General features: G+C 37.4%; 1 protein-coding gene across 1 annotated transcript in view; it reads right to left on the minus strand.

Annotated features, from left to right (window-relative positions):
- TAF1B (TATA-box binding protein associated factor, RNA polymerase I subunit B) overlaps nucleotides 1-21,705 on the minus strand; it is a 53,076-nt gene that overhangs the window by 28,761 nt on the left and 2,610 nt on the right. Inside the window, exons 2-9 of the mRNA XM_019471080.1 lie at nucleotides 21,070-21,168; nucleotides 20,506-20,593; nucleotides 18,537-18,634; nucleotides 18,148-18,243; nucleotides 17,402-17,531; nucleotides 13,776-13,932; nucleotides 9,987-10,079; nucleotides 7,162-7,261 (exon numbers count right to left, since the gene is read on the minus strand). Of these exons, the coding sequence (XP_019326625.1) occupies nucleotides 7,162-7,261; nucleotides 9,987-10,079; nucleotides 13,776-13,932; nucleotides 17,402-17,531; nucleotides 18,148-18,243; nucleotides 18,537-18,634; nucleotides 20,506-20,593; nucleotides 21,070-21,168 (861 nt within the window). The remainder of the gene's footprint in view (nucleotides 1-7,161; nucleotides 7,262-9,986; nucleotides 10,080-13,775; nucleotides 13,933-17,401; nucleotides 17,532-18,147; nucleotides 18,244-18,536; nucleotides 18,635-20,505; nucleotides 20,594-21,069; nucleotides 21,169-21,705) is intronic.

Here is a 21,705-nt window from a genome sequence, read left to right on the forward strand (position 1 = left end):
AATATAAACCAAAAAAGGACCCCCCCACATTTATATGAGTATTTAAAAAAAAAAAAAAAAAAAAGGGTAGATTCAGGAACTCTAGAATGATTAGCTTGGCATGGATCCTGAACAAAATAATACAATGGCAATGGGAAAAAAGGAAGCTAAAAATATCCTGTCAGTCAAGCAACCTTCATAAGGTCAGGAGAGGAGAGAGACAACTGAAGCTCCAGCTCCCACAAGGAAGACAGCACAATCTACTGGCGTTGTTGCTCTGAAACCTTTTTCCTTCTTTATGGGATAGCTAAAGCGGACCCAAATAAAAAAAATTACCAAGTCTCACTGGAAGACTATAACTCATAATTGTACTCAAAACTCAAGAGCTGCTCCGCTGGAAAGCAAAGTGTGCAGAACGAAGGAGCAAAACAGAAGCATCCTTGATACCAGAGGAAAATCTTGGCAAATTCATCTCAGAAATCAAATCTCAAATCCTCAGCAGGAGTGAGATTTGATTGAAGCTGACATAGAAAGATGTGCTGCAGAAGGATTAGTGGCAGAGCAATACAGATACAAAAGTGCTGCCAAGAATAAAATCAAGAAAAATTTTTAAAAAAGAAAAAAAAAGTAAAGAAAAAAAACAGAAGAGAAGAACAAAAAGAAAATACAAGCTATAGGATACAGAAAGAGAAGAAACCAAAGAATTGGAAAGTTTCCAGACAGCATAGAGAAGAATGATCATCTCTCAATATCTAAAGCAAGCCTTTCATTCCCAAATAAAAGAGGAAAGAAATTTAATAATCCAAGCTAGGGAGAGTTTGTATGTGCGCGCATGCGTTCAAGGTATATACTCCTCCAACTCAAATAAAATAAATCATCATCCAGAATAAAACACTCCACACAGAAGTGGCACATTCTCAAAAGAGCTAAAGTTTTCCAGTCTACTTTATAAACACATTATGGTGCCTACTTCAACACCTATCACAGGTTACTTTAAGGAAAAAGACGACCCTGGATGAATTAGACCTTTTCTTAGGGCAGCAAATATTTCTTTTCAAACTCTTCCTTTTCCCATCAAAGCCAACACCAGTTCATAATGGAGCATGAATTAAAATTCTTATTAATCTGAACACAATGGAGAGCTGGGAGAAAGGGGAGAAAATCCTGACACATGCTTTTGAGTTTCATGATTCTTCTCCTTTTGTCAGAAATTCGTGTTGTGGACAAGCCCAGTATATTGCTGCCACTTTACCAGGATGCATTCAAGAATTTTCCACAGACAAAGGTAAGGAAGATGCTAACATCCCTCTCAGCTGGAAGTTTAGAAAGCATTTCTGTATCATGGAAAAACCTGAAGAGTAACACTAGGAGTTATTTAAGAATCAAGACATCTAGGGATGGAAATACATGAATTATATAGTCCAGCATTCAAACTAAACAGTGCTTCTGTTAATATGGGTAAGTTGGAGGTAGGATTTGTAAAAGGAAATAAAAAAATTATGTATACTAAGACAACCAAAAAGTAACCTGGATATTAATTTTCTCATGTTGCAAGGTCAAAGCTGTCTAAATAAGTACGTTTCTTGTTATAGGCAGCAATACTCAGTGGATTATAAAAAAACAAACAAACAAAAACACACAGAGGAAGACAGAGAGGAATGGAATTAAATCATAAAACAGAAAAGGAAGCATTTTTAAGATACAGGTTCCTAGACAGCAAGGTATATCAACAACACTCTGTCAACACTGAAGCATTCAGTGGCCCTCTCAGAAGGTTTCAGACAGACTTAGAATTGTGCAGCTACTTCCAGCTAAGATTAAGAAAAGAAAAAAAAAGAAAAAAAGAGAAAGGCTCATACAGAGAAGCCATTCTATGACCCCACTACAGGGCAGAAGTAGTAGCAAGGATAATCAGGTAAATACCCATTCCTTTTGTCTTCGAGGGCAGGTTGGTGGACAGTTTCTAAACAGAATTCATCTAACACTCGCCAAGCTCAACTTTCTCCTTGCCCCCCCATCCCTTAGGAAAAAAACAGATTCTTAGTAAGTGTAGGAAAAAAGGAGTTATTTTAAAGTTGGATGAAAGATTGAAAGAAGGGAACTTCACTGAGGTCACACATCGGGCTCCTTGCCAAGTCCAGATACTTGTGTATCTAAAAAGACGACCATTCCCGAAGCTCTTCAGAACAACAGGATCCAAAGGATATTTATGAGACTACACCTATCCTGTTCCACACAGCACATACTCCAAAGTGACGTGTTTGTTATCTTCAATACTTAGTAAATCATGTTGCCCAACAGCCATGGGAGTTACCTGCTTACCTATATATATATATATATATATACACCAGTTTTTATTACTACTGTGGTCATGAAATATTTTCAGTGCTAACTTGGTCATGTAAACCATGCCTTTTCAGGAGTTATTGTCTATCTATGACTGTAGAGAGACAGGCAGAACGTGAGAATCAAAAACAAAAATTAGTTTTGGACATTAAAAAAAAAAATCAATCTGCAACACATTAATGGTAAAATACGGCAAAAAGTAATGAGTTTTATAAAAAGTAATGAAAGCTAAAGGTAAACTTGAGACAGCAAAGCAGAACCAACTTTAAAGCACAAACAAAATAATCACATAAAAGATAATCAGGTATACAGTCCTGAGTCAAAAATGTAAGGAAAAACAGATCTATGGCAAGGACAAGTTGTTGCTAGCTCAAGAGAAAAAGGGATGCTTTAATCAATTTTGTATGAGGATAAAGATAAATCCCTAAAAGCAAAATAGAGGATGTGTATCTTAAGGATGCATCCCTACTTCAAGCAGAAATGGAAGAGGGAATTTGTGTGTAGCTCCACTGGAGGACAGATACTATCAATAAAAATAAAACAAGCTGAAAGCAAATTACCCACGGAACTTCATACATACTACTACTAATTTACAAATTTGTTTTAACTCCTACACTAGCAGGCTTTTAAAGAAATAGATATCCTCTGCATTAAGAAGGAAACAAAGATGACTTCCACCTAAAAGAGAAAAGATGACTGCACTCATCAAAGACACTTGGCTACTGGCACAAGACTCAAGATCAGCAGGGATTTACTATCATTAAACAAATTGCAAATAGCAAGAAAAAAATCCCTTGATCTCCTGCATAGAACAAAACCCCAAACTTAAGTATCTTATTATTTCCTGATGCATTAAAAAAGGTTTTAATCAAACGGAATAAGAATACTTGTTTTAGAAAAATGAAATTTTGCAGAGTAAGATGAAAACTTGCTTTTCTTCTCTTGTACTGGAAACTTAGAACTTCTGAACTAAGCAGGAGCATCCTGCTACTGCTGCTGTTTGCCCTGTGAACCCTCTGATCGTGCATTTAGGTAAAACCCATTTACCAAAGGCTAACTTCTAACATACACATGATTTTAATACAGGAAGGGATAAATAGGATGACTAATCAAGTGAACGCTTAGAAGAGAGACATGGAGCAATGGAAAGATAAACACATATGGAAGATAAACAACTCATTTTACACAAAGATCTTTTATAAAGCACTTTTATCCTTCATAAAATACTTGTGAGGTACTACTTACCTCCAGCTAGGACCTGACACGTGTCTAACAGTTATGCATCATGATAAAGATGATACAAAGAGGTGGAGGTTCCTTTTCTCTTTATTTATGAGGCAGGTACGCCCACAGCTCCCAGACTTCTAGACAGAGGTGTCCAGATACGATAACCTTTGTGGCAGGTATTTTAAAGTTCAGTTTGGGCAGAATGAAAAATTATGCCCTTCTTACTAGCTGTTCCATTACTAAAATATGAAGGGCTTATCTGCCACCTGCACTGAAAATGTGAAATGAATACAAGGCATACTGTACCATTTGAATCATAGCATACTTGAGGTTGGAAGGGACCTCTGGAGATTGTTGAGTCCAACGCCTCTGCTCAAAGCAGGGTCACCTACAGCAAGTTGCTCAGGATTGTGTCCAGTCAGGTTTTGTGCATCTCCAAAGATGTGGAATCCACAGTAGTTCAGGGCAGCCTGCTCCAGCATTCAATCATGCTTACAGTAAAAGAGATTTATGTTTAAATGGAATTTCCTGTATTTCAGTCTATGCCCATTGACTCCTGTCCTTCCACTGCGCACCACCAAGAAGAGAGTCTGACTCCATCCTCACTCCTTCCTGTCAGGTGTTTATACACATTACTGAAATCCCCCCCCAGCCTTCTCTTCTCACGGATAAATATCCCAGCTCTCTCAGCCTCTCCTTGTTTGACAGATGCTGCCATCACCTCTAATTGCTAAATTGTACACAGGACAGGGAAAAATTGTCAGTGATATGGACTCCAGTCCTGTATTACACAGCACAGAAGTTCATCAGCTGGAAAGCCTGAGACTAGTCACATTCCTTGCATATGAAATACTACTACTAAATGACAAGGCATAAAAAAACCCCTTGTGCATGTACACATACACACGTCACTACATAGAAAGATAAAAAGTAGATATGACTCACCTTGTAATAATTGTTGCATTTATTTTTTTAAAGCTGTAACAACTTCAACCTTGTACAAATTCAGTATATTTTGGGTATCTGGGAAATTGTCACTGAAAAAGAACTTTAAGCCACTAAGAATGTTTTTATATAAGATACGCCTTATCAAGTTAGGCTTCATCTGTACTTCACTGATAAAATGACACTCAGTACGACTTCAAATCCTTCAAGCTACTACGACATACCTACTTCTTGATTCAAATTTGGGCTGCAGGGAATTAGCACGACACAATTAAATGCACTAAAAATCTGTTCAAAATAAAAAGAAGACATATTGAATAGTCCTGTCAGTTATCAAGATTTCTGAACATGTTTGCAGCTTACATTCACCAGACTTGAAGCACAACAAATAATGGCATTAAAGCATCTTACCTGCCTGGTTATTAACAGTCATAATCCATAAAGGTTTTGAAGATAATTGTCTATAGTATATTATATACAGAACACCAAGGAGAAAAGAATGCAGGCTGCATTTTCAGGATGGAGTATTACACAATCTGACTTCCTCCTCCAGGACAATAACCTCATCTCTTTAATTTCTCAAAACTCAGATGTCAAAACTAGATACGGTAAACTATTGGTAATCTCAGTGCTGCAATGAGCAGCAAGATCAGTCCTGAAACATAAGATGTAGGAAACAGCTAGTAAGATGTAGCCCAATGATGTAGTCAAAAACGTTTAAATAAAACTGAGGATGCATTACCAAAGGAACACTGAAGGTAAAGTAGGGAGCAGATATTCCTAGAAAGAGGAAGCCACAATAATACTGGAGTGGCTGGAAAGCAAACTCTACAGTAAGCTTACAGAACTTTACCTATCTCAATGAAAACAAAGTTAAGAGATGACTTGGTTAGTATGTATATCTACTTATACTTTGGAAGCGAGGGGTGCAGGTGTCAGTACCACAGACTAGCAAGATGGAAGTCAAAAGTTACACAAATTCAGCTTTTAGATCAGCAATTTCCTGTAAGCTAAATAGCAGATCACACTAGATACGGACTCATCATAAGCAATATTAAGACAAAAAAAAAAAAAAAAAATCAGATTTGTTTTTTTTCCGGTTTGTGAAAAAAGGAAAGTGCATACACGCTATGTAAGTGTTTAAGACAGAGGGTGAAGTGGCTAGACTTCCTTTTCTATATAAAAGGTGGAACAAGCTTAAATTGACCAGCTTGTGGCTCTCAAGTTGTGAAGTCCCACTCCCACATCAGGACATGCTACAATCCATAGTGGAAGTGTGCTTATGGAGGGACAGTAGAGTAATCCAAGCCGACAGCTCTGGGAGAAAGCAAGCTAACAGGGACTGATGAAATCACCTTCAGGATTGGCATCAGATCACCCTGCATGCCAGAAGCAGCTCTATCCCAAAAGAAAGCAGTAGGATCCTCCAAGGGCAATTGTTGTCATCTCTCTGCAAACCTGACCTCCCACTTTGAGGCATGGTACAAGTTTTACAGCTGCAATTCGTACAAAAAATTTATCTGTGTGATTTGTAGGACAGGGGACGGGGGATGGGGGGGTATTTTATTTAGTCAGGCCAGAATACAAGTTCTATGTAACCATTTTTGAGAGACAAGAACACCTCCAAGGGATGGAGGCAAAGAAGGACAGAGAGACTGAGAATTAAAAGAGTTTTAAAAAAAAAAAAGTTTACACCCACATTTCAACTTGATGTGTCTTTTCTATTAAGGAAACATCTAAGACAGAAAAAGAAATCAAGAGGTTTTATATTAAATTTATCTCCTGATTTTTAAAAGTTGAGATCATAATTATTATTTATCCAGACAAGATAGCTGTGCTATAAAAAAAAATAAAAATGCTACAGATTAGCTTCTGAACAACTCACGACCTGCTGAATATAAGCTATGTATTGGAGAACGGTAACATTACTCGCAACATCATCACTGAGGGCTTGGGCTACAAACACCTTATAGCAGACCAAAACCTAGCTTTTCCTGTTAGCAGAATTGCTGCTTTCTGCTCTTAAAAACTAAGATTTTATTTGCACACTTCAAAAATCCATAATAAACTTTTTTTCTGCAACACAAACACCAGTGGGCAATCGTTACCCACAATACACAATAACCTTAAATAAGGGAAATTTACATTTTGCTCAAGACTATCCATCACTATTCAGCTTCTAGAAGGGCTGTAACCCTTATGTAGATTTTAGGTTTGATATATTTCAACCAGTACAGCAAGAAACAGAACAAAGGATAGCATCTAAACCATATGTGATGAAAAGAATATGAAACTACAAACAAATTCAAGAGATTATTTTAAATAAGCACCAAAAAGGATAATACATTGCCCTTAGACGTGAAGCCAAATCCTATTTCTGAGTGTTCCAAAAGCAGTTCTGAATACCTTTTTCTCCACAAGTACTTATTGATTTTGTTTTAACTTAGGTAATCAGCTTAATAAGACTGGTAAAAGATTAAAGCACTCTGAGTCACAGAGTGCACTGGTTTCTGCACAGGCTCCAGTAATGCGAAACATGAACTCTACAACATAAGAATAGGTTTAATCAATTTATTAGTACAGTAACCAAAAAAATTAAAATACCACAAGATAACTAGGTTTTTGGTCAGGTTTTTTCATCTTTCCCTTTAAGAAAAAAATTACCTCTACACAAAAGATCTTAAGATCAAGTCCACATAATTTCATCTTCTCTGGAAAATGCTGAAAAACATTCAAATATGGAATATGGCCTTCAACAACAAACCTGCATAAAAAAAAATGAAGACCAAATCAAAATAGTATTTAGTATGATAAATGCATATGTTTATTCTAAAATTAAGATAGAAATCAACTTCTGATTTGAAATAACATCAGTATTATACTGCCTAGGCAATTCTATCTCAAGTTATATACACCTAAATGCTCCATACAACAAAAAACAGTTCAATCATTTAACAGGCCTTTAAGTGCAAGCCTAGATATGATTGACAAATAATAATGTTATGGCAGTAAGCTTACAATCAGCATGCTTATATGGAGTTTGGTCTGCACATTCCTCAGCTACTGCATTTCTGAAACTGCTTTAAGCGTCCTTTGAATGTTATGGATTTTTTTTTCCCCCCAAATTCTAAAGCTTTAAGTAAATTTTACTTTTAAAACACTTTCTGCTGAAGGAGTTTGAGTCAGGTAACGTGGTAGGGAGGAAAGTCACAGAATCATAAGCAGATACAATTTTGTATACTAATAAATACGAAATAATTTATTATTTGCACCCAAATAATGCATTTTTTGTTAAAAAACTGGCTTAAAAAACTTTTTATATATATTAAAAAAATATATATAAATATATATATTAAAAAGATGGCACTTAACAACAGCTACCAATAAAAAGCCACCACCACACCAAACCCCTGCTCTTATCTAGCATCTTAGCTGGCATTCACACCAGGCAAAGCAAGCACTGAACAAGCATGGATCCTCACAAGGGAACAGACATTACTCTCATTCCAGACTAAAGCATATTAGCGGTCTCCCATAGCACTAAGCTAGAACTGCTTTCCTGTCTCTTCTTCTCCAGAACAATTTTGTTAAAAGAGTACATTAAACTGGAATAAGTTAACATTTCAAACAGAGACGACCCTGTTCTTTAAATAATATTAGAGATTCAAAACCAATTTTCTCTCCTGCCAGCTGTATTATCTGCACCGTATCTCTCTGATCTCGCTACGTAGATTAGTAACTTCTTGGTCTATGAACTCTGCAAGTCCCTCCTGGGTTCCTACAGTGGTTTTAAGGCTGGGCTCTGCATCTGCTCCCAATGCGGGGCAGTACCTAAACACTTCCATCGCAAGCTGGATCCAATCCCACAAGCTGAAACGAGTTCCTCATAAAGCACAGCAAACTACTACTTTCATTTAATGTGTCTGGAGAAAAAAAAAACAAAAAAAAACCCAAAAATAAGGCAGAACAATGTCTTCACAGACAGAGCAGCCACTGTTCAGGAGGATTCACCTCCTTCCTGAGCCTATGGCAAGCTCACCTTCCCTCTCCCAGTCCAGTGTCCTAATCACCACTTGTTGCATGTTATGTAGTGTATATCTATTGAAGTTGACTAAAATTCTACTTAAAGTCTAGTTACTGCAAAGTTTACAGTTACATCCTAATTTTTTTTAAAAACATTCTTAACTTTCAGTTTAATTAAAAAATTGAATTAAAACCAGGATTACAATGAAAAGTGCATTTCTTAATCAAAACTCTCAGTTAGAATTAACCCATCATTTATAATGATTTCTGAAAAATAACAGCAATCTGAAACATCGCATTGCCCAATACTTTTTATTCTGAAGCTCTGTGTATTAGTCTCTTAAATGGAGAGGTAAAAGTCGCTGCACAATCCATTCTAATCAAATTGTGTGATGTACATTTTGCTAACGAAATTTCAGTAGCTTTCCTCAACCAGTGGAAATAGCATTTCCCCACCCCAAGTGGAGATGTGCATTGGTCCACATACTCAGTGAGGTTGTCATCCAAACCCAGCACCAGTTGCTTGTCCTTGCCTTCCTGCCTGATCTGCTGAGCAGCTTGCATGACAGCTCCTTAGTCAAGGTCAGCTGCACTAAATTAAGAACTTAACCTTGAGGGATGGTTTCACAAAACGGATTGAGCCAACCTAAAAGCTCAACATAACTAGTCGTACTTCCCTCCTCCTGGTATGGCTGCGTGCTCCTGTTGCTCATCGCCCTCTTCCACAAATGTAACTCTCAACAACAGCAGAAGACTACCCATTACCCTACAGCAAGAAAGAAGGGCTTGTTTCCCATCATCTAACAAACTGAGGAGGCTCACAGATGGCTCCAGCAAGTGCAAGAGTCGGCAGAGGGAAGGGGATGCATCACACAGGCAGGAGAAGAGAAGGAAGGGAAGCAAGACCTTCCTCTTTCAGCAACAGTGACCCATTACTGGCTCAGCTGATGATAAGCTTTGGCTGACATGTGTTAAGGCACAATCACACGATTAGCTGCCAGATCTGAAGAGCTGGTACCAAGACACTGAGAGCAGCAACCTCCTGAGCCAGCACAGCAACAGCTGGAAGAGGACAAACGATCAAGACCTTCCTTCGGGTGTGGTGTAGTGGTGATTGCAGCCAAACCACCCTAACAGCTTGCTGCCTCCAAAATGGGAAATCCCACCCTCCCTTCAGTCCTCTGCCACACACTCCTCCCTGCTGACAAAAGCACTTGTGTGACTTCTCAGACAGAGGATTACATTGAGAACTAGTCTTTTGTTTTCCAGGGTTTGATTTCAACCAGACAGATTTCCAGACTCAGCTGACAACAGGAACATCATTGCCAACACAAGGCAGAAAGGGACTGCGGTGAAGCAAATTAACCTGCGCTAAAATGTCCGGTGAAACTTTCTTTTGCAAAATTACTTTTCTGCAGATCTACTTCTTTCAACTAATATACCATAAACCAGATGAATACTAGTACCCAGGGCAGGAGAAAGAGCAGGAACGTTTATGCAGGACCACAGCAACAGAAACTCGGATCAGCTTAAACTGATGCTGGAACCACATCCTTACACTGCAAGAGACAAGCAATGTCCATCAAAATTTTTTTTTGTTTTTTAAAAAAAAAGTTTTCACTAACTTGGCTGTACCAAGTCAAAGCACTGCAACTGTTTAAAAAATAATGACATCTCTCCTAGCTTGAAATTACTGTCTCCATGCAAAAGAATGCTCTTCTCTCTCAAGTTAAGAGTTGTTTTTACGTTCTAAAAATACATGAAACAGCGTAAATGCCCTGTTATGAATACAATGTGCTGATGATTCAGGTTTTTAACACTTACTCCAAAAGCCCAAATTTGGAATAGCACTTCAGAACAGTTTCTTCTGCTGTTCTTCCAAACCCTTCATTTAAAATGATCAAAACACTTGTAAGACTACGTTGTATCAGTGAAGTGCTTGAAAACTTGACTGGCAGATACAGTGCACAGTCCATGAACTTTAATTAATTACAGCAGCAGCATACATTAGTAAGGTCCAAGTACGAAAAAAATCCTAGGTCCTCTGCATGCTACAAGGAAATGATGCAACTGTTAAAGCCACACAGTAATGCCACAAACTGATGACAAGTTTAGTCTTGCCAGCACAGCTAGGTATAACCTCATTTAAAAGGCATTAGTTCTCAGAAGCTCTAAGTCTAGCATCTTGAAACTTTTTCCGCAAGCTAACAATTTTATTTAGATAAATAACATACAGCATATGGACAAGCTAACAATTTTATTATTTAGATAAATAACATACAGCATATGGTGTATTGTGAGACTATTCACAATGGAAAAGGATTTAATGTGTTACATAGACTTGAGCAGAAGTTTGGTAAAAATGTTATTTTTAAACCAAAATGTCCCTGTGAGAGGAGGTAATTGTAGTGTTTTTCTGCTAAGTGTGTCAAGTAGCAAGGAGGAGTATATTTTTGGTGTTGTAAATCCTTTAAAAGCTGGCAGATTGCCCTACCATGGTGCCTAAGCATGTATCACAAGGGAGGAGCGGTAGTCAGCTGACTTCAGGGCAGGGAGAAAACGAAACTGAGGAAAAAACAAGGCAGAACTTTAAGCACAACTGTAGTTCAGGCGGTTTAAATAAAACAAATTTGCCTATAAAGATTTAAAGGGTAATGCTGAATATTTAATGTTTTCTCTGCATAGTTTTCATCTCTGGTCTGTCGCTATTTTGATCTGTGTATCTTAATGCATGCAAAAATGTTCACATTGTCTGAGTTTTTTAAACTTAAATATTCAGAAGTTAGAAAACAAGAGTTTTATGGTAGTTCACGCAGTTTAAAATTCTTTCCCCTTCCTCATCAAACTTGTGAAAGACAAAGACCTTAAGGGTAGGGAGGGAAGAATGATAATGTAATTACAGTCTTATATAACTATCATATCATTGTAAAACTTTGCAATACAAATTACATTCTTTTAAACATCACTTTCTGCATTTAATTCAGTTCATATGTTCAGTGCATTTAAAGTCACTAAATCATTTTGTTTTACTCACTGTTAAAAGTATTAAACCCATAAATTGTATCTAATTAAATATCTTCTCATTCAAATCATCTTATTTCAATTTCCAATTATTAGTTTCCAATTATGCCTTTCTGTGCTATATATGGTACTTGATTTTTTTTTCTCTCCTCTTCCAGCTTTTTTTGCTGTTTTCATGTTTCCTCTAAATACTTTCAAGCAAATGTGCTCAGCTCTGAAGGATCTCAGTACAAAGGATGTTCTCCAGGTTCTGAATCATTTTCATGGATCTTTTCTGCAGTCTCCGATTTTTAAAATGCCAAATACAACAATATACCATTAACACGCAAACAACACAATCTACCTTTCCTCTTAACGGTTGGCTTTGACAGTTTGGGTTTTTTTAAACCACACCATCATACTAAGACAGGAACTTGTGAGGATGTATTAGCCTTGTATGACCCCACATGCTTTCCAGAAACAGTTTCCAAGATACAGTAACCCAAGAATAGATATTTAATTATTCATTTTTCTCTCCAAACAGGATGGGCTAAGCAGGAATTCTTTATTGTGAACCATTTGCTCCGTCCCAGTAATTGTAATTTACTACTTGGATTTTTGCCATATACAAACATTATCAGACAGGATTTATTTATTTATTTTCTAATCATTGACAAAAATACAGAGTACACTACAGTAGTTCCGATTCCTACAGAATTTCCTTAAGAAGATACTAGTCAGTAATAAATCTTGTTATTGAAAACTACTTTTGAGTTCTACTATTTCTTAATCCACTCAATAAATACTTCTGTATTGAATTCTGAATACTGTGGCATTTTGCTGAACATTTTACAACCAACTTTTATGCAACAACAGCATATCCAGTTATGCAAATGTGCAACGGTTTGTGCAATTCTGATTGATGAAGGCAACAGCCACCCCTAAAGTTAAATCAAAGGGTTAAACATTGTTTTGCATAGAAATAAATTAGCTAGTATTAACTACTGTACTTCGAGACATACAAACTTCCTCTTTTTTAAAAGTACTTGCAAAAGAGCATTCTTCAACAGCCATCCTTCTCGGAAAGCGCGTACAAAGCTAGAAAACTGCAGGTGGAAGTTGGCACTCCAGGGGGAGAGAGGCCATGACGGAAGATCAGGCTCTGGGGTAAACTTCCCTTGCATTCATCACAGTTTCAGCAGCAATACTAGCTATATGCACCACAGGTGGGGGATGATGTGCTCATTGCCTTGCCTTTTACCTCACAGGTTATATATTTGAAAAATAAAAATTAAAGAACTGAAATCTACCGTATCAACTGAATTTTGAATCCGTTTTTCCTTTATTTTGTCCGAGTTTGCAATTTGAATTGGCAACATACAGTTACTTGAGTCTTTCTGTTCCTTAAATTTTGGCAAAGTAACATTTTTTCCCCATCTCTTTAGCAATACCCAGTATTTCAACACTTGTTAAAAAGGAGTATCAGTATACAAAAGGTCTCCCAAGGAAAATCTAAGAATTGCTGAATTTAAACTATTTGGGCCTGATTTAAAATATTTATTGCTAACAAGAAAAGTTGAATTATTTTTCATTCTTTGAGTAAACAAGGAATGTGTTCATAGCCTTGCTGTAGGGGGGAGAAGGGAACTGCGTTGTGAGCAATAGTCTGACAGTCTCCACTTAGCATCAAACCCTATTATTAGAACATTTTATTTCTACTATATTAAAAGCTGTATTATTCTGAACTCTGGTAATTACAGATACAAAGATATGAAGACAAAAAAGGACTTCCTATATTAATTTCTGTGCCCAACTCCATTGCGTGAAGCTACTTAGCTACCTTTCAGATCACTATATACTATTGGTATTGTTTGTATGATGACACTGATGTAAGTCCTGGAGAATGTTTACTCATTTAATTCTGGCATGCTGACAACAGCAAAAATAGCAAAAGTGTGACCATACACACCTCCAGCGAACCTTAAGAAATTTTGAAGGAGAAGGATAAAAAACTTCTTTAGCTCCAAAATCTTCTCCCTTACAGGTCTTTGAGATTCATTGCAAGCAACAGAGGAGAATGTTCTCCAAAAGCAGCAGCACAAATTGTTATGTCAAAGAAAAGATACGGCAACTAAATATAGAGAACTTCTCACTATTACTGAGCAAATTAGTAAGAGGGCAATAGTACAGATCTAATTTTTTTTAAATGTATTATTTATAAAAGCAACAAATATTTCACTAAAGGTTATTCATACCTTAAGAGATCAGATAACGTCATTGGTTCTCTCAACCAGAGTAATGCCATATAACAAAATGAAAGGGTCATTGGCATCGTCATCCTCAGTTTCTCCCTTTGGTTCTTCATTAAATACAAGCTACCATCTACCGATCCAGAGCACACAGAGGTGCTTTCTTGGGTTTATGTTAAAAAAAGAAAAGAAAAAAAAGTAATTGACACGATATACACACGATCCACAATATACAGAAAACAAGATAAAGGAACATACAAGGACCCTTGTTCAGCAGCTAATAATTGAAATCATTACTTTGAGTAGTTTGTGTACTTTTCTACTAAACAGCTTAACTCTAATTTATTCATCTACCGCAATATGAGATGACAACCTGTTTCATAAACTGCTGCTTCACTTGACTAAGTCACTGAATCATATGAAGAGACAAAATTCACTCTGGTACCCATCAAAACAGACCTTTTGTTGGGAACTACACTTAAAACCTGGAGTTCTAGAAGGACATTAACTCCTATACCACATATAACTAGCAGTACTTACGAGCTGGAAATACTGTTTTCCATTTGAGAGATAAGGGAACAGTGGGGAAACAAGGGAAAATTCAATGTGCTTAAATCAATGCCTCGGAGTTGGGGATTAAAACACAGAGTTTTAAACTTCAGCACAGTCAGGACTTTAACAAGAACATGATGTACATTGCAGAAATTTTACTGAGGTTAAGGTATGTATTCATCTGCCATATAATCTCTAACTGTGGAAACGTAAGCGTTTGTTTGGTTAAACCACGACAGCGTTCTTTTAAAAAAACATATCTACATTCAGTGAAAAAGAAAACACCTTTAGAACAAAAATATAGCAAATGGTAAAAAAGGTGGGGGGAAAAAAACAACCAATAACATACAACCAAACCTCCTTACTTCCTTACTGAGATGAATCACTGAAAACTAAAAGCAGCAGCCATGAGAAATTTAATTTAGGGGAGTGATTTATGAGTTAGGAACCTTTTCAGCAGTGAAACTTGGGAGTTCGGGGAAGGAAGAAGAGAAAAAGAAAAGCCTCTCTTCCCTACATCATGACCCAGCTAGGACGAATGAAAATGTTTTGTATTTAAAGCACACCAGCACAAAATATCAGCATTAATTCTGTAGAGATTTTCTCACTCTGTTTCCCCACAGACTGTTCACCTGTTCAGACAGGAACAGCGAGGGCTGGATCCACAGCTCCCCAGCTGGGAGCTGCAGGGCCATGGCAAGCAGCCTGCAAAAAACAGTTTAAAACGTCAGAGAGCTTGGCAGTTCCATGGTTATGCTGGCAGGTGATAGCCAAGACTGTAAAGTGACAGCGATCAGCGGTAGAGGTCCAGCACCCACTGACACGCCATATGAAGACAGACACTGCAAATGGTGTGTTCCCGAGCTAGAATTGGTCTTTGATGCCACCTACCGGTTCCTAAAACGGCGGCCAGTAGCACTGGGGACACAGCAACAGGTTAAAAGAACCGGCTCAAACATACACTTTGTACAGACTAAGTAAGACAAGGTCTAGATGACAGCATCCTACGAGGTCTATCACGTATAGGTGCGTCGGAGAACAAAAGCAGGAACATCAGTTAATCCTTTTAGTCAACAGCTTCACCTTTTACACGGATACTTGTGCTTAAAGGCAGCTTCACGACCAAAGCTTCATTATTAATTTCACATTCAACTCAATTTAAAATAATCCTCATTATATTTGTGGCCTCAATGATGGCGCACAATTTACTTTTATTTCTTCCAGGTTATGCAAGGCATGACTACACACAGTTACACACATATAATAATTTAAGAGTTTAATAGGCTTCTCCAGCAGTATCTCAGTGCTATACTCGGTGGAATTTGCTATTATCCCTACACAAAAATAACAGCAAAAAAAAAATGCTTGCACATTGGACAAGCCTCTTGGGGAAAAAAAGGGTGTTGAGGTTTCCAGTCTGTAGCAATAACAGCTCAGTAAAAACGGCACAGAAAAGGAAACCTATGAATCTTCACAACCATTTACAATCGACTAGAACACATCTAGTATTACTTGTTTTAAATTTTAATATACAAAACAATTCCTGTTTGTTTGATTTCACCAAAATGTACTTTTAGTGTCATTGAACTCTTAATCCATTTCAAGTGCTTTTAGTGAAATCGGTATAACTACTTAAAGCTGAATTCAATTTCTGAAACAACAGACCAAGAACACGTTAAATTATGGCCTATCTTAAGACTATCTAGCTGTTCTAAAACTCTAAGAAATATAACTATAAAAGGCACAAATACCAAGGAAGAAAGGAGTTCCTCTAGACATCAAAAAGGAGAAGAAAATTCAATGGAATATTTTCACTAGAATTTTTTCACTCAATTATTTCCTCTTCGTATATTTGTGTAACACCCAAGATCTGCTACATGTACAAACATACAGTGACTCTCTATCTGTAAATTTTGTCATTTTAACATATAAGGATGAAAGGTACTTGCATTATTCACAAAAGTTTGTGTCATCATTTTTGCACCTTTTTCCCCCTCTGTAACACTGTTTGGATTTTTAAAAATTTCTTGATTTTTTTTAATTGCCGCAGATCAAGCTTCTCATTCCATTACCATTTCTGGACTTTATGAAATAAAGAGAAAAACATGAAAGAACAAGATTGCATTCTTCTGAGAGTAGACAGGCAATATCATAGAAGAACAGAAACGGGATATAAAGAGGACAGTACATTAACAGGGGAAAAAGAAACACTGAAACACACAAAGAAGTAAAAGGCAAGCAAAGAATAAAGCAAAAAAGAAAAAACATCGGAAGTTTAAAACGCAAGCAAAGGCTTTCAAACGTGCCTTAAAATGTATTTCCAATATCAGACATTGCAGCATTGTCTGGCATTACACTTGCCCAGTATCACCAAACACTCCAATTTACTATAACAGTTTAATTAAAATGTTTAGCATTCTGTAAATATTTTCAAGTTGATATTGTGAACAGAAAGGAGAAACTGATGGAATGCTAAAAGAAGATTTTTGATAGAAGGGGTTATAGGGAAAGTAGTAAAAAGAATGCAGAGACAAAAGATACATAAGAACCAAAAATACTGTAAGGAAAAAAAATTAGAAAGCTAAATATATCTATGGGATAGGAAAAAAAAATAATACCCACCCAAAAGAACAAACTCATGTTTTTTAACAAAGTCACAACTGACAGCTCTGCTATTAGCTAAACAAGTGCTTATTCTTTAAAGCTGCCACGTTTGTGAACATCTAGCTTTGCAGATATAATAGCAATTTTTTCCCACTCCAAACAGGAGGCATGGAGCAAACTTGCTATAAAACAGAACTTCCTCCTGCACTTCCCATTGTATTTGCAGGACCTGTTCAACTTTCATCTCTTTGGGTAGGGTTTGCCGGGGGGGGGGGGGGGGAGGGCTTCTATTTTGGGGGAAGTCTTCTATTTCTCGCAGAATACAAAATACTCTAGTGGTAAACAGGACTGAAAACTTTACACTTTCCAACCAGTTCCTCCAATTCATTGTACATTAATACACTTCATATATATTTATTTATATTAAAAAACCTATACAAAAATGGTTTCCAGATATTTCAGTTCATTGCTCCTACCTGAGACCCTGCTAGTTGATGAGGCAAAGCTGCAATCAGTCTGTAGATCCCCCTCACTCTCAGAGAGAGACAAGTGAAGAAGGCTAGGTCTCTCTGGTTCGCTGTCCACATCAGTACTGCTATCGCACACCTGTTTTTTGTAAAGAAGTCATTGTATTATGTACTGTTAGTTACTGTTTCAATCTGAAGAAAACAAATAAAGCATGATAGATGCAAGATCAACAGTAAGTGAAGTTTAAACCCAAACTGTTCACGTTTTTACTTTCTCTATGAATCACCAGGACGTAAAGAAAACCTGCAAAAAAAGTATTTTAAAAGGATCTCTCAAGATAAAAAAAATTTCTAGTGATTACATTACAATTCAATCTGCTACAATGACTAGAAAGTTGGCAATACATGGAATCAAAGCTTGATGAAGTACGTAACTTCAAGAGAGCAGGCAGGAAAGGGTGGTAGTTGATGATGCATTTTGTATTGTAATTTCTGCTCTATCTACTGACTGACTATGCCAAGACAAAGCGGTATTTTTAAACAAGCAGTTTGCCATACTCTGAGAAGTATTTGTCTCTCGAAATGGGAAAAAAAAAGAACAACAAAATGGACATGTGGAACTCTGTTTAGAAGACATCCTTCATACTGAAGTGACATTAATACAAGCTAGATATGTAGCTTGAAAAAAGGAGGTTTCTGTTGTTGCTTTTTAAAAAGATACCCAACATCTCATGGGATTTGAGCTTTTCACTTACTGATAATGCTTTGACAGTTTCCCCAGCTGGTCTGTTGCAATATGCCTGTTTGCTCTTCTGAAGATAACGCCTCCAAAAATTGCACAGAATTTCATCCTGATAAATACAAATGGACAGTGATTAGTGCAAAGTTTACAAGATCATTAACTGCTGAGAGAACAGAGTGTAATTTCTAACTCAGGAATCTGAATAATGTTCCAGCTCTAATTTTATTAACTGTGACTTATAAACTACATTTTAAAATTACCAGAGAAACTAAGTTTGTTTTCATATGCTCAATGTTTTTAAACAGGGAGTTGTTCAATTCACTTTAGAAATTACAATCTTTTTACGGAACACCCCCTGTTACACACTCACAGCATGTAGAACTCACACTGACATCTACAGACCTTCATCTGTGGACATACTCCTAATGCTTCCAAAGCTTCAGCTTGTTTCTTGAGCACAAGCTGAAAGCCTTCACAAACATACCATTCACAGCCTCCATCTAATTAAAAAAAAAAAAAAAAAAAGGGTGGTTTTTTTTTTGTTTGTACTGTTTGGGGTTTTTTTTAACCTTATGCACACTCATTTTGACTTAATGTTCTATTCTCTTGGTATCAGGACAGAGACGTGTCTCTATTAAATAATTTCAGATCCTAGCACATAGACCAGCTACGCTGAATACCCCACTAACTTCCATTTATTCACAGTCTTAATCAAGAAGGAAAACTACTGAACAAAGCACTGTTCTCCACACACTTCCCAAGAATAATATATTTCACTATAATTTATAGTGTGGCAATCGAGTGGAGAGTTGTTAAGTGACCAGATTTAAAATAACGAGAACCTGTCATTAAAAAATGAAATACGATCATTTCTTTCCCATCCCCGGCACAGAAAACTGGAACACATTACAGTAGTGAGTCAGGCAAAAAACAACCAATATCACCACGTTCTTCACCATTCTCTCCCACAGAATCATACCCATTTAAATGAAAGAAACTTTCTCAGATATTCAGAGCTTCTAGCAAATCTCAGCACAACATGAATGTCATAAGGAATGGGCCTTCTCCAATCTATTCATTATTCTCCCAGGCTGTGTTACACTTACTTTTCGCCCTTACCTGTCTATATTTACAACTCCTTTTCCACAGGCTTTTGGTCTTAGAAATTTTCTCTGCATTTCTCAACTTCCTTGTCATTCCCTCCACACCTGTTCTTCACTATTTTTCCTTCCAATCACACCTCACATCTCACCATCTTGTAAGTTATCTGCCCAAAGCTTCTGCCCTGCTTTAATGATGTTGGCTTTAACTGTTAACCACAGATATAGCTTACTCTTATAAATGCATGAAAATAAGCTGCCATAATATAATGTGACTGCACTCACAGAAGGGACTGTATGAAGCTAAGGATTTCTTTCTTAAGAAGCCTAGGGGATGGCTAATGACCTTCCTAACAGGAGAAATAAAAAGCATGAAGTGGTACACAGCTCAAACTTTAGGAGCAACACAGGATAAAGACAAGTGGAGATGTTAAGGTTGTTCCCCTTTTCACTCCTCCCTTCACTTCCCCACAATTGTTCTTTTCAAAGGAATGTAGTAATCTACTGCCACCGCAGTAGAGCGAAGATAGGTCAGCGTATCAGAGACAAAGATAAACCCATGCTTCATTTAGCATTGTAATGCATTTTTGCTTTCTGAAAGTGGCCACAACAGTAAAACATCTATCCAGCCATCACAGTATACATACGTAGCTCCAGCAGCAGCCTTACCATAACATCCTTACGGCATATATCATCATACATAACAACTACTATTCTTCTGAATCATGAAATTAGAAGTATAGAAGTGACTCTGGATGAAAGATGTAATATTCATTTAGCTATTGTAACTGCATGAAATCTCTTCCACGTAGGTTTGTGTGTAGGTTACAGGGCCAAGTACCTGTAATGCAAGCCAGACTGACATTCTAAGAGCTGGACCACCATCACATCTCACTTACGAAGACAGACAATTTTCTGGTTTTGTGATAGCCATCATAAGGAAGGAACAAAGGGATCACCACATCTGAATGCATGCCACCAGTATCTTCAGTGCGTACTGGCTTCCACAAATCAAAGTGGCAATAAGTAATGTGTAGTTCTGTTCAATGCAAAAAAACCACCACCAGGGTCACAGAGGTCACCTGTGGCTCAGGAAGTCACCAAAGGTGACCGCTTAAGGTACTGACAGCATTTGGGGGGTCTATTTTGCTTCTGTTCTTACAGACTTTCCTAGCTATCTGCTTCTGGCCACTGTCAAAGACATAATGGCCAGGTGAACCCTGGCTGAACAGACATTCTTATGCAAAATACAGAGGGAAATTCATACATACCAGTTTTTTCCTGCTTTCTTAAACCTTTGGAGATTGTCTGGATTCTTGTATTAGAAATAAAATCAGTGTTTACAACTTCTCTAGTTCTCTGCAAAACAGGAATATATCTTAGCAAGAAAAAAAGCCAGGCCTAACTTGCACAGATTGTCCTGTCATAAAACATAATGGAGGAACTTGTTCAAATTTCCTTAACTAAAGGGAGACAGAACATTCTGAACTTTTCATTCAGAAATTGCAAAAATAGAGGATTACTATCCTGGACATGCAGATGACGTGCATCAGAGTTTGCCTACATTGGTACTGTACTAAAGTGCAGCAATACCCAAGTAATACCTCTAAGGCATCTAGACAGCATGCCGGCACTACAGCAACACAGGATCTTAAAATGGCTCATGTTAAATTTTGTGATTTCAAGGAACATTAAACTGTGTCAGGTAAAGCATGAAAAAGGAAGAGTCACAATACTGCCTTCAACTCCTAATGCCAAAGAGGAAATCTAACATTTTCTTAATATAAAACCAAGAAACAATCAAAATAAACCTTTTCCAAGGCTTAGCTTTTTACCTCAGTAACATTGTGGCAAGATCTGCAATAAAATCTGCCTCCATCAGTGAGACCCCAGTTCACTTCCGAACACTGGGCACAGCGTTCATTAAAATCTCTCTAAAAGGAAAAAAAAAGTTTCACATGTGTTCAAGTAAAAAAAATGGCATTATTGCTAGGCTACTGCACAGCTTTTGAGATTATCCAGAGGACAATATTTATGCCCTTTATGTTAGCTCTGGTTGATAACAAGTAATCACAGCATTTGCTGTCAGTCATAGATAACTGTGAACAAATAATTTTAGCTGGCAAGCATCAGCTCTTGTGTATGCGAACAGCAGCACAAGGGGAATAATAATCCACATCTAGCACCCATGACATGGCTTGAAAAACACCACCCATCAGAAACGGAAGCAGAGACAAAAAGTAGAGAGCGGGAGATGAAAGTAAAAATAAATTTCTAGAACTGTGAAGAAACATAGGCAGCGGAAGAAAGCCTGCGCAAGCCGGTGAAGAGACGTGCCGGGAGAAAGGGAGATTTCCCGGAGAAACCGGAGGAGGAAAGAGGGAAAGCAACACATTTTAAAGACGTGTTTTTCAGAAGCACCCCACACGAGCGTGCTGGGGCCGGGCAGCTTCCTTCGGGCCCGGGGGGGG

The sequence above is a fragment of the Aptenodytes forsteri genome, unplaced genomic scaffold, assembly GCF_000699145.1.
Source record: "Aptenodytes forsteri isolate BGI_AS27 unplaced genomic scaffold, ASM69914v1 Scaffold94, whole genome shotgun sequence".
NCBI classification, from domain to species: domain Eukaryota; kingdom Metazoa; phylum Chordata; class Aves; order Sphenisciformes; family Spheniscidae; genus Aptenodytes; species Aptenodytes forsteri.